The sequence below is a fragment of the Trachurus japonicus genome, chromosome 13 (genome assembly GCF_045865225.1).
Source record: "Trachurus japonicus isolate A0001 chromosome 13, Traja_1.0".
Lineage (NCBI taxonomy): Eukaryota > Metazoa > Chordata > Actinopteri > Carangiformes > Carangidae > Trachurus > Trachurus japonicus.
Window position 1 is genome coordinate 19701469 of NC_140919.1, and position 18218 is coordinate 19719686.

General features: G+C 40.7%; 1 protein-coding gene across 4 annotated transcripts in view; it reads right to left on the reverse strand.

The window, feature by feature from the left end:
• Window positions 1-18218, reverse strand: part of dscamb (Down syndrome cell adhesion molecule b) — a 121311-nt gene that overhangs the window by 32545 nt on the left and 70548 nt on the right. For all 4 annotated transcript variants that reach the window (XM_085795288.1, XM_085795287.1, XM_085795286.1 and 1 more), the window contains 7 exons: window positions 7213-7359; window positions 6375-6653; window positions 5562-5837; window positions 4543-4839; window positions 3213-3485; window positions 1114-1392; window positions 859-978 (listed from right to left, as the gene is read on the reverse strand). In XM_085795288.1, the coding sequence (XP_085651414.1) occupies window positions 859-978; window positions 1114-1392; window positions 3213-3485; window positions 4543-4839; window positions 5562-5837; window positions 6375-6653; window positions 7213-7359 (1671 nt within the window). The remainder of the gene's footprint in view (window positions 1-858; window positions 979-1113; window positions 1393-3212; window positions 3486-4542; window positions 4840-5561; window positions 5838-6374; window positions 6654-7212; window positions 7360-18218) is intronic.

The window sequence follows — 18218 nt, forward strand, 5'->3', positions numbered from 1 at the left end:
CTTTGATCATGGGGCCTTGTACACACACACACACACACACACACACACTTACACACCACTCCTCATTGGTCGTTGTCCTTCTGTTGGTGAAGCTTTCATCCCTGGTTATATGGATGATGGAGCAAACACCTGGGGCCCCCTCTTCATCTGCCCCTGCTCAAGTGGCCGAACTCACCTGCTGCCTTCCTGCCTGTCTGCCTCTGTATATCTGTCTTTTGTGTGTGTGTGTGTGTATATGTGTGTGTGTGTGTGTGTGTGTGTGTGTGTGTGTGTCTGTGTGTGTCTGTGTGTGTGCATGTGCATTTGTGTGTGTGTGTGTGTGTGTGTGTGTGTTTTATATTGTCTGTCTTCCTCTCTGATGATTCTCTAATGATGCAGGTGGAAACCCTATAAGCCTCCAGCCTGTATTTTCAGTACAGATGGCTGTATATAGTATGTGTGTGTGTGTGTGTGTGTGTGTGTGTGTGTGTGTGTGTGTGTGTGTGTGTGTGTGTGTGTACTATATCAGTGCATTTGCTCACATACTGTAAGTGCTGGTTGTGGATGAAGCAAATTGAACCCACTCACCTGCAAAAACAATACCACTGCCACACCAGCTGTGTATAGCACTCACCTCTGGACACAGCTGCTTGAAGACACACAACCTAAGTATCTAAAAGGTGAGGCTGTGCTAGCTGCACATAATATCTCAAACTGGCTGACCAAAAATATCCTCCATTTGATTATGTATTTTCTATTTACTATTTTAAGTGAGTTAATGTAGATGTAACCTTCAATGATGAAAAAAAGGAGGCTGTCCATTTTCAATATAGACCACAAACATCATCGATGTGTGAATGTGTGCTGTGCTTAACGTACCTTTGGAGTGCTCCCATACAATGGTGGGTGGTGGATAACCTTCGGCAGAGCAGTTGAGAGTCACAGTTTTCCCATAGATGCCATCTTGATCCTCGGGCTGAACCACAAACTGAGGAGGAACTGTACAAAGACACAAACAACAGTCAACATTTATAGATGAAATTCATATAGACCGGAAGATTTTATCTTTAGTGAGAGAGGAGGAACTAATAAGTGAAGTTACAGCAGTCTGTCTGTTCCTTTTCGCTGTCTCACCTCTAACAATCAGCTGACTCTGGTGCTCGACGGTAGCAGCCTCGTTGCGGGCGATGCAAGTGTAGTTGCCGTTGTGGTCGGGCGTCAGGTTGGAGATTCGCAGTGAGCTGGTGAAGTCGATGTTGTCCACGGTCACACCCAGGCTGACGGGAATGGGCCGTCCATCCTTCTGCCATGTGATGTCCAGTGGCCGGTCGCCTGACATGACCACGCAGGGGATGAAGACTCGCTGACCGATGGTAAAACGCTGGAACTCAAATGGCTGGATGTAGGGAGGGACTGCAGACATATATGAGGAAAGAGAGGAAGAAAGACAGGGATTAAATGTTATTTCAGCCTTGAGTTTCAAAGATCATCCTAATTCCCCGGATTCAGTGGCAGGTACTGTGTCCTTTTTTCAGAATAATCCTTCAATCTCCTAACTATCTTGCTTTAAAGAGGTCACTGAAGGAACATAAAAGACCTGAATTGCAAAGCATTTGGCAATAAGTCCCCATCATTCTCAGACTGGAACATTTTGTCCTTCCAGAAAAAAAGAAGCTACAAGCACACACAGACCCTGAAAAATAACTAATTCAGACGGTTTGGAAAAAGAAATCTAAGTTTTCTGTCTCTCTGTCAATCAATTATCATCTAATAATCTACTAACCTACATACTTACAGATGTGCCACTCCGGCTGCTCCTTCAATCAACCATTTAATCCAGTGATCTAAAATCCTGATTGCAGCCGTAGCTAGTATCCAGCAATAAAAAAAAGTGTGTGTTCAAAGTCAATCTGGCTGCATAATATAATCACACAGTTCTACAATAAGATGCATTCAAATTGCCTGCACTGTCTCTGGGAAATATCCAGCCATCAGACAAGTCATCTGTGTTTGAGTGTCCAGTGAGTTCAAATAACTGTGAAATAAGCAGCACTTTAGCAGCTTATTTAATTCACAACAAAGTGGAGATAATGGACTCCAGGGATCCCCAAAGACACTTCCGCATTTTAAGCATGAGCAGAGTAAATTAACAAATGCACTCGCTCACTATAGCACCACTGGGAAGTATTGCTTTATATCATCACTCTCTTCTTTCGTTCCGACTCTCTCTCATCCCTTACTTCCCTCCGCTCAGTGGAAAGTGTAATATAGTGACAACAACCTTAACATACTGTACAGAGGCGAGGAAATGGGGCATAATGGGGAAGCCCTTTTTAGTATTACCTATTACAGGCTGTAAGATCTCAGTGGAGATCAGTCACTCAGCTCTTTAATATCACTGATACAGTCTTCAGAAGATACTCTGATGTGCTGAGGAATATCAGGTAGATTAATTCAGGCTGCTGAGATCTATTTATAAATCCGTCTATCTGAGTGTGTGTACTTATTCATCTTTCTAATTATGGGTTTTCCAGTGAGGCCATGTGAAGATGCACATGATAGAAAAGGAGTACATCAGAGTGAGCTTTGCATTTCCAAGCTGAAACTTTCTTTCAAATGTCACTTCATACGCAATCATATGGAATTTTATTCATCACCAAGTAACACAAAGACAAAACTATGATAGCTGAAAGAATAGTTAAACATGTGCTGGTGTACACTTTTTGCTTTCTAGCTAAAAGTTGAATGAGAAGATCATAATGATATCATGATCAGTATGGAGACAGGCCAGCTGTTTTTAGCCTTTATGTCATGCTAAGCTAACAGGCTCACTAACTGTAGTCTTAGCCTATATCTAGCAGAGATATTTAAATGTCACTGATTTTCTAATAAAGCTTTCAACAAGAGACTAAAATTGTGACCAAAAAAACATAAAACAAAAAACACCTGGGCGAGGTAACAACAGGGTGTTGTTCATTAAATTGTTTAAAAAACTTTGTGGTTACATGTTTGATTAACCAATTTATACTTAACAATGCAATCTGACATTGAATCTGTATGCCACTATCTACCTGTATGTCTCAACCTGTAAAAAATGTGCTTTTGAATAGGATTTCTTGACATATTTGCTTATTGTGAAAATAAAAATGAACAAGGCCGTGCGACCCCATCCATCCATCCATCTTTCGACACATTCAGCTGAAAACAACTGAAAGCAACTGAGAGGGATTTACCTCTCACGCGAACATGGACACTCTGTGAGTCCATCTTGTTGGGTTGGACCATCACCTTGCAGTTATACTCTCCGGCGTCCACCTGCTGCACGTTGGTCAGCTTCAGAGTGCCGTTGTTCTCAAACGCTCGCTGCCGGTGGTTGAAAGGGAGCAGTGCAGAGTTTTTGTACCACTTTATGGAGTAGTAAGGGTAGCCAATGACCCGGCAGTGAACAAAGGCATCGCGCCCGACAATCGCTGTGATGTTTTTCATTGGACGAATGCTGGCGCGGCCTGAAAAGTGACAGAGAATGAGAAAGGAACTTAAAACATTAAATCACTCGTCTTATTTGTGCTGGTGTGTGTTGTTGTTGTTGCTGTTGTCAATTAAACAATACATTTCAGACTAACGACTTTACAAATAGATACTTAGATTTAAGATGAAATCAGCTGCTTGTAAAAATAAAATATTTGTCTCCTCCGCCTCACATATGGTAGCTGCCACTGAAATACTGCTCAAACTGCTGTTAAAGCTTTTGTTGTTTGCTTTAGCGCAAGATCCAGAGCTTAGCTCTAAGTAGAGTAGAGATTTAAGAGTGCTAACCATCTGATGGAAAACAGAATGTTTAAATAACACTGTACTACTGATACTTATAACTCGGCTCTCGCTGCTCACCCACCTAACAGTTACACATTCTGTGTCTCATAAAATTGAAACAGGGTAATCGCTTTAACATCTGATCGTGAAGCGCTGAATTGGCTGCTTGAGTAAATACACGCAGACACATGCATACACACACACACAGAAACACACACACACGAGCAAACCACAGATACATTTATTCATGCAACTAAAAGAAATATATTTTTCTTCTGGCTATTTACAAACCAGCCCATTTTGGAACCAAAGATCCAGATATGCTTGTGTGCAGCAAACCAGGATAATTCATTTGGCCTAAAAATACAGGCATGTAGGAGAGGCACAGTAGTAATTTGGAGAGAAACAGACGAAGCTGTGAAATTATACAGGGAGCAGAGAAAAAGAAAATAATACATAAAAGAACACGATAACTGAGGCAAAATCTATAAGTGGAGAACAGCGTCAAAAGAAATGTAAATGTGAGTAAAGATTTATTACTTGAGCAAAAACCAAATATGAAGAGAAAGTAACAAATGATTCAAAAAACGCAAACCGATAAAAATCTAAAAAATATTTCTACATATTATATAACTGCAGAACCAAATAACAACTCTACTGCTAATGCCAGCTGCACAGAGAGACACAGACAGACACACTGAGACAGACAGGTATGTGTATTGTTGTTCTTGGAGGAGCTGATTTGACAAGCACCTCTTACGTTTATTCGAGCCTGGTGGTACACGACCCCGGCCGAGTTGCTGCACGTGCACCGGTACACCCCTCCGTCCTGCACCTGGGTGTGCGTCACGTTGAGCTGGCTGACCACGTGGCCCTCGTGGGTCTCGTAGTGGCCCAGGTGGTGGTGGCTGTCTTTAATGACGGGGTCGTCGTCCAGCGACCAGGTGCACCGGGGAGGCGGCGTGCCCTTGACGTTGCAGACCAGGAAGACGGGCTCGTTGGGGTTCACCACCTTCTCGCTGAAGGAGGACAGGATCTTTGGAGTACCATCTGTGGTGGTGGGGGACAAGGGGGAACATGGCAGGGGACAGGAGAATAAAACAAAGGTTAAAATGTGAGCACATGTTACTGATGATTTACATACTGTAGCTGTTATTATTTACTCAGCGTCTGCACTCCAGGGTTTGGGAGTGCTATTTTCTGTCAGAGGTAAATCTATGTGATAAAAGCCCCTTTTTGTGAGACATTAATTGGCAAAAATTAAGGAAAACATCATGTGTTTTTTCAAGAATTTTCACCATTTTGTGCACAACCGCTACACAACTGTAGATTTCATCATAAACAGTGATCCAGGAGCTTTCCTCCCAGACGCACAGACCGGTTGGCTTTTGAAATGTCTGTGTCCGCCTGCTGCTGCACTCTGATAATCTAGGTCTGTTCCACATGATTATAGATTATCAATATCTTCTTTTTACAGCTCCCTGGCCACAGGAGACAGTTGCCTGAGCAACGCTGCCAAGGTAAGCTATTGCATTCAAGAGTGTGTGTGCATGTGTTTTCGTAAGTGTTTGTGAAGTCTGGGATGATCATACTAATGGTGGACTAGAGCCGAGAGTCACAGCAGGATGCCATTAACACATAAACCCAGTATTGATCTCCAAGGCGTGAACCTGTCTCTGCTAACTCATTGATTATGCATAAGACAGCTACCACTGTGTGGCTTTTGGTCAGCATTTGTGTGCATGCTTCACCCTACAAAATGACATGCTCACCTTCAAGGATGACTTGCACAAAGTCCTGTGCAGACATCTTGCCCTTCCTGGCGAAGCACTGGTAGGCTCCGCCGTCGCTCTTCGACATCCCTTCCATGATGAGGTTCTCCCGGTTCAGCCCAGTGAAACGAACGTTGTTGCCAGGGTAGATTATCTCTCCGTTGCGATACCACGACAGCTCGTACTCGTCCGAGCCACTCACACTGCAGGACAGAGACACCTTGCTACCCACGCTGCCTTTCACCTTCCGAGGGCTGACCACGGCCTTCAAGGGCTCTGAGGACACGAAAATAAGAAAATAAATGTTGTATTTTCAAAGGTACTGTAATGATGATGATGAATGAATGAAAAATGAAAGGACGATACAGAGAAGGGAAGACTGAGCAGGATGGATGTGTCCAGCATTTCTGAAAAACCCAGATCTCTAGATTAGAGTTAAAGTAGGAACACTATTGATCAATTTAGTCACAAAACATTAATTCCAATTTATAATTTAGGTCACAGAAACAAGCACTTCACATTCTTTGTTAGGATAGGTGTTATACAACTCCTATTGTGGACTTCCTGCTTTAGAGATGATGTATTTCTCAGCAAATTTAAATGTTGTTATCTAGTTTGGATAGACTAAACATATTTGCATATATTTTGAATTTGCTTGATGAACTTTGGTTGCTTCAAGAAATGCTTTTCAGTAGAATCCTTTGCATTTTTCACTGTGGCCAATGATCATTATGGACTGGATATTGATGGACTGTAATTACGGTATATCTATAGGTAATACAGATATTCACCTCCTTTAAATAAAATACTTACGTTTGATATACAGCCGCCCCATGACCTCAGCGTTGCCATAGCTGTTCCACACCTCACAGACGTACGTCCCAGAGTCACTGGGCTGCGTGCTCTCTATCAGCAGCCCCGTGATGGTCTGGCGGAAGCGGCTGTCTGGCTCCAAAGGGCTGTTGTCCTTCAGCCAGCGGTATTTGGGCGTTGGGTAGCCTGAGGCCTTACAGGGCAGCTCCACCCGATGATTAATCATCACCTCTCGATGGTCAAAGCCATCCAAGATGCCTGGCTCAGCATTGGTGGGGTCTGTAAGGAGCAGAGAATTTAGTGTTAATTAGTGGCGAGTGTTGCCAGGTGCTTGATAGTATAATCCAATATTGATTCTCGAGGTCAAGATTCACTTCTATAAACTATATATTTTGTTATGTGAGGCAGAGAAGAGAGGAACAGACTGCGTTCCTATAATTTGAGACAGATTTTAACTGTGACAAAAAAAAAACAGGAGAGGGTATGACGAACTGATTCCCCCGTTCCATTTATCTGTCACATATAATCAGCCTGCAACAACCTGTAATACAATTATTGTTTTGTTACTGATGTGGGCCAAAGAAGGACTGCTAAAGTTGTAGTCATCCCACACTGAGCAGACAGTAGGTCTGGCTGTAAATCTAAATAGGACCTTATAACTGTTCTGCACCAGCCTGCAAATCAGTCTCTTCAAGAGCAGCTATGTTTATGTTGGATATAAAGTTTCTTTAGTGTTATTATTAATATTCTTTCTTATCTAGTTTTAAAACATAAGAAATGAAGACCAAGGCCAAAGAGAGTTCAGCTGATTTCTAGTTTGTACTGGGCACTTACTGACCTGACACTATGAGGCGTGCACTGTTGCTCTGGCGAGTCTCGCCGGTGTAGCGGTGGCGTGTGGTGCAGCGATAGTTATTCAGCCCATCCTCAGGCAGGACGTCCAGAATATACAAGGCTCCCGTGGATGTTATGATGTATCTTTGTCCTGAAGCAGATAAGAAGAGCAGGGGGGAAACACATGAAAGGCAGCAGTTGTGTGGTTGTTATGTATATATCAAAACAATTTTTACAGTATAAAGAATTCATTCACTGCGGCACAACTGAAAGATTTTTTTTTTCCCCCATCGGGTGCTGGTGAAGTTTGAGTTTGAGTCTCACAGAAAACAAAACCTTTAGAAGTTATTCTTTAATTCTACATGAGATAACCCGAGTCCTCTGGAGCAAAATGAAAAAAGAAACAATTCCTCTCTTTTACTGCGAACTAAAATAATTGTAGTAATGCTGTAAATTACTGCGGTGAAATCCGTGTCACCCCAGATAATGGAACACAAAACGCATCCCTACATTTTAAAAGAGCAAAAATTATGTTCATAAAAATCTGATCTTTGACCCCTAACAGCTTTTATTGTCTTGTCTCTGACTTCTGCTGTTGCGGAAACCACACTGGCGCCAACGTCTGGTATAGAAAGCCAATCCCTCTCTGGCTGTCAGAGCCAGTTCTGTATGTACGGTAATATTATGTTAATTCTGCAGATCAAACCAGGCTGAGTGGGGTTGTCAACATCCATAAGGAATGAAACCTTCCTCTCCGCCATCACATGAATGCCCACATTCCCGTGGGAGCAGATTGATGTCAAAACTGATCGAAAAAGCAATTTACAGGAGATTGTCTTCACTGTGCAGTGGTGGGCATGCTAAGGCAGAGGCAACTAAGGAAGCCTGTAAGGGCTATAACAGCTACAGGTAATGTTGGCGAGGTCGAGGAGGAAAACAATGTACACTGACATCATGAGGTTAAGAGGCTACAGTACACCGCTGCACACATTAGAGGTGGGCGCATTAAAAAGTCTTTATCATCGTTCCCATCTGATTTTGTCATGCACGGTGAAGACAAAGATAAGGCGGAAAACATTCAGAGCAAAAACACTTACAGTATATGTCATCATTTCACACTGCAAATTTTTTACTGGTTTTGAATTACCTGCTCACTAAGCTAATAAAAAATGTCATAAACAAAAAGCCTTGGATGTGACAACATAGTTTGTAAGGTGTCATGTTTCATCAGGGATTATTACCCAGAAGAGCTTTCAATTTCTTCTTGTGTATGTGTGTGTGTGATGTGAATGACAGCAGCAGAGCGTACTATAATGTGTGCATTAAAATGGAAACTTGATGCACTGAAATAATGATTATCAGGGAAACTTGGACAAAAATATATTAAGACTTTTTGCAAACTGTGTTGGATTAACTGTAGAAGATTTTTCACAGTGTTAAAGACTGAAAGGCAGAAAGTGGCTTGTTATGAAGGTCCAACAGAGATACTGTACATCTAACCATCTCTTTGTAGAAACCTACAGAGGCTGTAATACTGCGACAGTCCTGGGTGACTCTGATTAGGTTGTGAGGTTTTTTTTTAAACATTATTTTTTGACTGCTTAGATTAGCAAAAAAGAAAAAAAATCTCTGCATATTTGATTTTGATTGCAGCCCATGTCTGAAGGCAGTCATATCAGCGATTTATCCAAAAGTAGAACAACTGGGGCTGTGTGGGAGCTACTAAAGCAGATTAGCAGAGGGTAATTCATTTAAGTTGAAAAAGGGGAGCTGTGGGGTTTCTTGTGATTTTCCTCTAAAAACATGTTCAGTGTGGCGTGTTTTTTAAGTTTATAATGAACTAAAGTACATATATTTCTGTCTATTTTTATGTACACTGGCGCAGTTTTAGTATTTATCGCTGTCAGTGAGAATGCCCTTCAAAATAGATATTTCAAGATCCTATGAAAAATGCATGGAGAAGCAGGTAGAGAGGTTTCTCCTTTCTGTGTGGGTTAACAAATTAGATGCCACCTCCCTAAGGTCACGTAACATCATCCCTTATAGATCAGAGAGGAAACAACTCAATGTCGCACAAAATTGCACTGTTGCCTCCACGTTTAATGTTGTTGGGATGCAATGCTGTGTAGAGTTACAGTGTTAATAACCTAGATATAATGTTACACTAATGTTAACATCAAACCACTGCATGTTTTAATATTCCACTTGAGACCAGTATCTATGAAAGCATGTTTAATATCCTTATTTTATATGCATTTTTGATATTTATAAATGCAAACGAAAATCAACCTTGTGGGGTTAAGCAAATTGGGGGGAGGTTTTTTTGGGGGGGCATAGAGAAGAGAAAAAAATTGCATAGCTATTGTAGGCATTGACCTAGATAGAACCGACAACAGATTCCACGGATTTGATCTCCTGAAGGGGTTTCACTGGTTTACATACAGGGCTGTTAGATGGGCAACCAGCAAGTGGAATCTATAAAGAGAGGGAGGGAGGGAGGGTGTGACTGCATGCAATGTGTGTGTGTGTGTGTGTGTGTGTGGTGAGAGGGGGGGGGGGGGGGGCGCCAGCAGCCATGCATGCATGTCAGTATGCGAGACGATTGGTGGGAGGAAATCTTCCTCAGAGGTTGAGGAGGCCAGATGCAAAAAAAGAAGAAGAAGAAGAAGAAGCTTTTGCTTTTTAACTCTATTTCAAAATCTTCACAGAGAAGTTGATTTTTTCATTTCATCTCTTGGCTTTGCATTTCATTACAATTCATAAATGCCTCTTCTATTGTAGATATTTACCTACTGACTTTTTGCTACCAGTCACATGTGGAATCGATTATCATCAAAAAAAGAAAAGAAAAGATAATAATGATGAACAAGAAAATGACTTGAAATATTTTCATTATATGTGAAAAAGGTGAAATGCCCGGAGACTATATATTACCATGCTGCAGCAAAAAACAAAATTCAGATATCTCCTCAGAAGCTGTCCACTACACACACACACACACACACACACACACACACACACACAGCCTCTTTTTTCTCTCCTCCCTTCTGGCTTCTCCATTTTGATTCTGTACTGGTCCTCTGAAATCTCACTGTGGAATCCATCTTGAGTGAGACAAAATGGTATTTCACTCCAGCCGCTGTGAGCTGCTGCAATTTTCTCTTCAAGCACCTCTATGCTCCTGCAATGCCTTTTAAGACGTCAGAGCTCAGTTATTGTGTTTGACAGAATGAAGTGCAGGCAGAGGGGACACTACAGTAGGGAGGGGATTCAAAATGAGGGCTATTGTGTTGAATTGTATTGTATTGTATTGTATTTCTTCTTCGCGACCCGCTCCCCTTTAATTCCTCGGCTTTGTCTTCAACTCACTCAGTACATCAGCATTTAGGAGTAATTCATTTTTCACAAAAACCAGTATGTCAAGTAAGAAATTATGCACAATGTCCTCTTAAGCATTTCCTTCCATTCATTCACAGCCACTGCTACTGTAAAGTGAAAAAGTGCTCCACTCCGCCAAACACACTTTATCTAATCATCGCCACTTTGCCAGAGACAGAATCTAATACGAACAGCAGGCTCTCACTCTCAGCAGGCTAAATAAGCCTCGACGTACAGATGAGCTAGTGTCACAGCTTCCTCACTGCCAACAGACGCTCTGAAGCTTGATGTGATTTAAATATGAGCCGAGCTGGTCACATCTTAGTTTACAATCTGCAACTCACTATCTAGAGTGAATGGGTGATAAACGACCAATCTTTTTATCCCAGTGGGCCATTCTTTTGTTGTTTCTTTGCACCTGAAGTTGCAAAATAAAAAACCTAAAAAATTAGAGATGATCACAGTTTCTACTGTAGGCTATATTCAATCAGCTCAACAAGCTGCAAACTACAGAAATAGAAAGAATTTGAGTATGTTGTTTTATGCCAAAGGCATTAGAGGATTTTTGACAGTATTTGTCAGTGTATAAAACAGTTACATTTACATAAAGCAGTATACTGTAACTGGAATTAATTTGAGATTTATCATGATTAATTATGGACACTTGAGCAATTAATTGTGATTAAATATTTTAATCTACTGACAGGCCGAAAACCAATGTATCAGTGAAGAGTGTGAATATGAAAAACAAAAGGAACATTATCTGAGGTGAGATCCCAGATGAATTAGACTGGTTACATGTGATGTCACTGGAAGAGAGTTAAAATGTTTACTATGAAGACTACTCTCTTCTGTAAAAGGTGAGTTGGTGAGTGAGAAGTTATTGTTTAAAGAGGAAGGTGGGACTGGCTCTCAGTACGCTGTGAGTCAGACAGTGAGGAGGGACCCACTTCTAGTCGGGTCAGCAGAGACAGAGCGATGATAAATGGGCTTATGAATGTACTTTGTCTGTGTGGTAACTTCTCTGGCCCACTTTGACTCTCCTGAGTCACTTCAGACATAAAATTAAAATTAAAAACAGAGAGCTGTCTATCATGGGCTTATGTACACCGCATCTGCACAAAATGCATCACCTATCCAATTATTCTACTGCTCAAACATTATTTAAAATTGTCTTGGTGTGCTATTAACCTGGATACAGAGCTTCTCTGCTGATCCATTTTTAATCCATTAACTCAGCAGCAGTGGACCTTGAAGAACTGCACTACCATTTACTGATGATACAGTCCTATACCAACATACTGCTACAAACATAGACAGAAATACTGACTGATATAATCTGATCACCACAAGTAAAAGTGGCATCAATATTGAAAGTTATGCTACACAAATATCTTGGCATCCAGATAGCCTTTAAAAAAAATGAATATATCAATAAAATATGTTGAGAAAATTAAGGCAACCAATTAACTTTTTATTCAGGAATGAATCCTGCTTTCTATTACATTACAGAAAGAAAACTTTTTTATTATTTATTTTTTAGAAACTTTTTTAGATTCACACTATATAAGTTTGGAAGAACTGCTTTTGTCTTTTTTGCACCATGGAACTGGTTATCACCAAACAAGCACTTTAAAAAGGCTCTGACTTGGTATGGTATTCTTAATATCTTATCTTTTAATTGCTGTTTTTTAAAGCTAATTCTTATCATTCCATTTTTTTAATTAATTAATGAAATTGTATGTATATGGTTGTTTTAATTGGACTTTTTTAGATTTTTTATCTACTGAACATCACTGTAAATGATCTTTTTGTGTAAATAAAGATACTGTATGCATGTCTTTGTGTGTATTATAGAGGAAACGCTGCATTCAATGCAGTGGTGGTTATGTCTGAAAAGTGAATGCTGCATTTGCAGACTAATTTCTGCCTGTTCAGAGTCGGGGGTACGTTGCATCGTGAAACAGGGCACAGGGGGCCAGACATCAGATCACAGCTTTAATCTGAGCTGATTGAGGTCAGCTTGCAGGACTGAACTCTCCAACACAGAGCTCCTCAGGGCTGCACGGCTACATGCAGAGAAACCAAAATGGGTTCTATGCTGTAAATCTAAGCAAGAAATAATAGGGATTATCAGCCTACGTCACTGACGTTCTACTGCGCATGTCGCCTGCAGAAAGACAGCAGCAAGAGCCAATCGTTTTGATAAAAATAACAAAACGCGCAAATTTTACAGAATACCGTCAACTCGCACCCCTTTCAAGGCAAACGAAAGAGAAAATAGTAGGCTACATTGGGGATTAATTAGCAATATAACGTGCTAGACACGTTGTTTTGAATGGTGATAAAGCCCACAGTCACAGCTGTAGAACTGCAGCGAATGAGTTGTGAAATGTTTAGGCTACTACGACAGTGACTGAAGACGAGGTCAGGTCACATACTAATGGAAAGCAAGCTCAGATTAATTAACGTTCAACTTTATTGTTTTAAATAACACCGGTACATAGTCAGTGATGCACGTAACGTTACAGTTCGGGTCAGGACAAGGGTCAGGATGCAGTTGTTCCAGACTTTAGACATGTCCGTCTCTTTCCTCGTCTCTGACCAGGCAGCACCTCAGTCCTCACAGCCACATAGTTTTGTAAACGTGAGTGTTTTCCTGAACATGATTGTCGGTTAAATAGCTGTAGGTAACGTGAGGGATGCACAGTGTTTTTACCGATAACCGACGCTGTGCTGTGAGTGTCCGTAGCTTGTCCCGTGGCTGAGTTGCCGTTGCCGCGGTAGAAACTCGATCCTCCGTCCTGACGTTTTTTTTTCTTTTTTTCCTGCCTTTATAAAACCTACACTCTATGTATAAAACACACACTACATCAGTAGGTGATAAACTGTTGTAGTAGGCTGACAACATCGCTAGCTAACACCGCTTTGACTACACTAGATCCATAGAGGTAACCATGACAACCGGTTCTTTCTGCAGTCAGGTTGCGCACGCATCCTGACTTGTTGGTAAACAAATAATCCCTCTATAGTTAATTTGTCTGAATCTTTAAAAATGACTACAAACAATAATATTTTACATGCTGTTGAAGAACATACATCAAACAGACCTGAAACAAGTGGCTGGAAGCGTACTCCTGGTGTCAATCTGTGACCTCTGTGTGGCTGCACATAGCCGCTAAGGTGACTGCAGACACTGTGGCTCTCTACAGGATCCATTTAATTAACACAATGACTCTGAAATCAATAAAAGACATGCTAATGGTCAAACTACTGCAACACTCTTTAAATCAGTGGATGGGACCTCCTTTGATGCCACAGTAGGCCTACAGTCATGGAAGAGCAACGTGATAGAAAAATGAAACCTGATGAAGCATTCATGAAGCTTTAATAATATTGATTAAATTATAAGACCTGGGAATTAATTTTCAAACTTTGTTACAGTGACAGTTGGCGTCAATAATCTGGTTCAAGTATCAGTAATTGAGATGTGCAGTTAGGGCGGGTACTGACCATTTCATGGATGGAAGCAACATTGTTATAGTAGCCTACATTGTTTTTTGTAGGCTACATGTTTAATTTTTGTAACGAATGTGCCGGTTTTTGTTTTGGACATTACCGGTTTACACTTCACGTCTTTGTGCTAAACTAAGCTAAGCTAACCAGCTGCTGGTAATGACACATTCGATGGACAGTCTTAAATCTAATTTCTGCCAGGAGGCAAAAAAAAAAAAAAACACTGCCCAAACTGCAGCTTGTAAGTTAGCAGTAACATAAAAGTTTATTTTATATGGTCATCATCTGGCCAATCAATTTCATTTTTCTGTGGCCTGACTCCAACATCATTAAAAAAGAAACACCTCCCCGGCAAAGAAAAGTAAGTGAACCAAGCTTGTAATACTTAAGCTAATCCAAAAGCCTTCAGCACCTGTAAAAGTCACCTATAAAAATCTCTTTCTCTCAATGCACCTGCTTTATGAATAGATTTTAGAAATACAAGTAAATGACAGAGCTGCCATTGAAGCCTCGGTGAAGAAGGCACCCTTGGTTCAGTGAAAGTTTTGGCATCAGAGCTGGAATGCTAAGAGAGTCTCCGTCTCTTATTCAGCCTCAAAAACCTCTGTGTTCCTGTTTGGCTCATTCTACTTCCTCTCCTGCTTCTTCTCTCTCTCTCTCTCTCTCTCTCTCTCTCTCTCTCTCTCTCTCTCTCTCTCTCTCTCTCTCTCTCTCTCTCTCTCTCTCTGCTGCTCGGTCTCTCTCTTTCTCCTCCTCTCTGTCTCTCCCTCTGTGTCCTGAATGCTAAAACAGTGTTTGGCTGTGTCAGAACACTGCAATGAAATCCTGCAGTCTCAAACGCCCACATCCAGTAAACACCTACCTTTACCTAGATGTTGACCCCAAAGTTATATTTAAACATTTAGTTGCAAACTATAAAACCCCTCTGGATATTAAAATTATACTGGTCATACAACAGATCAACCCTGGGAAAGCAGAGGAAGTACAGATATAAGAATCTTAAAAGAGAAATGTAGGCTATGTATAACACTATTAGACATGTCTAAAAGTGAAAGATAAAGAAATGTGCATCATTGTGTGATAATGATAAAAGGCTCCTTGTACAGGTTTTTGATTCAAGTACAGATGTGATGTGTGATATGTGTTTTTTTTTCTCTTTTTTGCCTCTGACAGTTGTTTAGATCAAAAAGAGAGAGTAAGAAACACAGTGTAGAACATGCCTGTGTGACATAAGAGCATTTGAATCCTTCAAATCCGCCCACTCAGTTATCTAATGTCTAAGAACGACTGAAGCACCAACAGTGTGGATTTAACTATAGTAATGTGTATTGTCATTGCTTTGCAGCACTCCCTGGTGTTACAGCTACAACAAAACACAATCTAAGGCCATGGGCCACTCACACTTGATCTGTTAAAAACACGCTTAAATGCCATCCAGTTATTTCTTGAAAATATATATATAAATATTTATTTATTTATTTCCAAATAAGACACAGCTGCAGAAAAGGCAGACAGAGTGAAATGCAGTGACTGGTCGTGTTATTCCACCACTGTTTTAAATTAAAAATGTGTTTTCATTCACCATAAATAATAAATACATTGTAATCCATGCAAAAAATGTCCAACTGCCATGAGATGAACGATTCATATTTAATAAACAACTGAACGAGCGAAAGATGTCATCTTAATAAATCATGGGACCCCCACTATCTCAGAACATTTGCTCTCTCAGGTCAGATTGCTACACTGCTGGAGATTCAGTGGACACAGAACAAGTTTATCAATCACAACAAGGATTTATTGTAAGTAATAATATGGGAATACGTGAGGTTTAATTTTCTAACTTACATCAATTAGAAGTTGATTTGCTAGAACAGTGTTACAATCGAAATATAGTTTTATAAATTCTGCCATAACCCACATAATATGTACACATGCGTATACTAGCCCTATGATGCATGTAACAACTCCACAGGCTACATACAGTAGAGGTTTTCTACTGTTTCGGAGGCATGAAACGAGAGTAGTGCAGTTCCAGAGCTAAAGGAAACGCAACACTGCACCTGTGTGAATAGCAGGTTTATGTCACGATGGGAGAACAACTTCCTACAAGGGTGCATGGAGAGAGGATTCATTTTACATTAATGTATAGTAGCTTGCTGAGCTGCAGGCATGCACTTGCACACACACACACACACACACGCATCACAAAAACTGCTGAAAGGGAGAGTCAGGTCTCCAAGGTTAAAGAGTCTGGGGGTTGTTGATGTCTTTGATGAGGTTAGCAATCCAGTAATCTCTGCTGAAGCCCAGAGCCATTAAACAGCGTGTTGCTAAGCAGGTCCGTGCATAAAAGAACGTCAAGACAGCAGTCATCATAACAACAACAACAACACAAGTGTAAGGCAGTTTTTAAGTCAAGCAGCAGAATAGACAGGATGTTATCAGAGACAACCAACAAACACCCAAACCAGGCAAAGTCAAAGATGTGTTTGTATTCATTGTAAAATAATCAATACATATGTCTGACGTGCGTCTTTTAAAAAAAGATAGTAAGAGTTGAGCATGTAGTTGTTGAATAAATTATCCATGCACAGTGGCCATGGATATTTATTATTGACAATAAACCAAGGCTATGGACCACACGGCCAGTTCAGGGAGAGGGCAAGAGAAAGAAACACATAGACACACTCAGCAGGTAACAAGGCACAATAGCAGGAAGGTAGGCACAAATAACACCACGCAAACTCCCACAGCTTCAGACACCGCTGGACTATTTCATGTACCGAACAACCAGGTTATCTTGTGTCCCACTGGTTACATAAAACCACAAATGTGTGTGTTTTACTCCAATTCAGAGCCATCATTGCCTTTTTTTGTGAAATACCTGAAGGTCTTTGTGCACTTTGCTGTTAATACTAAACTAAAATCACAAACTACTTATTGTATAGACGTTTATGACTAGAAAGTTCCGGTGATGAGCAAACTACAATATGAAACGAATGTCAGTGTCAGTTCTCAAATTGCAATTTTAAGTGAATCAGGCAGGCAACAGTCACTGCCTCCAAAATATACTATGTATGTATAGTGATATATGTTTTTTGACCCATGCATGCATCGCATATTTTTAGCTATTCAGTACAGTGCATTGCAAAAAAGCTGCAGAGACAAAATGTTGGTGAGCAGGCAGAGTGACAGACGCCTGATGAGACAGGAAAGACATATTTAAACTCTGACGCTACCAATAAAGCACTAATAAAACAACCAGTCTGTTTGTAGGTGGTCCACTTCCATTACTCTATTTGTGTCGCCAGAAATACATGTGTCTGCTGAAAATAAAAGGCTAAAGCCAGGTAAAGATCCCAGCTCATGTTACACCAGCCTTTATCCTCCTGCCTCTGTGCGTTGTCCCAATCATCTTACCATGCAGATACTTCCACAGCTAAATGGCCAGTAAACTACTCATTTACTTAGTGTTAGTACATTAGTGTACTGTAATTTAAAAAAGCATCTCTCTTACACACAGCAGGGGAAACTGTTATCAACTGTTGCACTCTGTGTATGACTCTATGTCTGGAAAATAATACTCACAGATGGATAGTAAAATGAGTAATTAAATCTAGCCTTCTATTTCCACCATGCTGGAGAGAGGATGTTGGCTTTGGGCTGCTCAGTTGAGTGTGTGTGTGTGTTAGTGCAACATGTGTAGCAGTCTGCCATCATAACCTAATTATTGCAGCAGCTTAACAACAGCAATTAGCACATTTCCATCAGACGACACTAATTTGTGAATTCCATTCCAGCACCATTCGGGACCAACACACTGAGAAAAGAGAGAGAGAGAGACTTAATTCACTGTTGAGCTACTGGCAATGCTAAATCCATATCTATAGAGCTGTGAAAATTGCTTATGGTAATTGCAGTTATTGTAAAACTAGGCTGAAGCTTTAATGAAATTTCAAATTTTAATCATTTGTTTTTTGTATAGTCCACATTTACTGACTTCTCCCCCAGGGGGCCCCATGTTTCCCATCTGACTTCCCAATAAAACGCTTCTCCCCGACAGCTCCCTATGATAAATGAAATTGTTTTATCAAACAATGATTTTCTCTCACT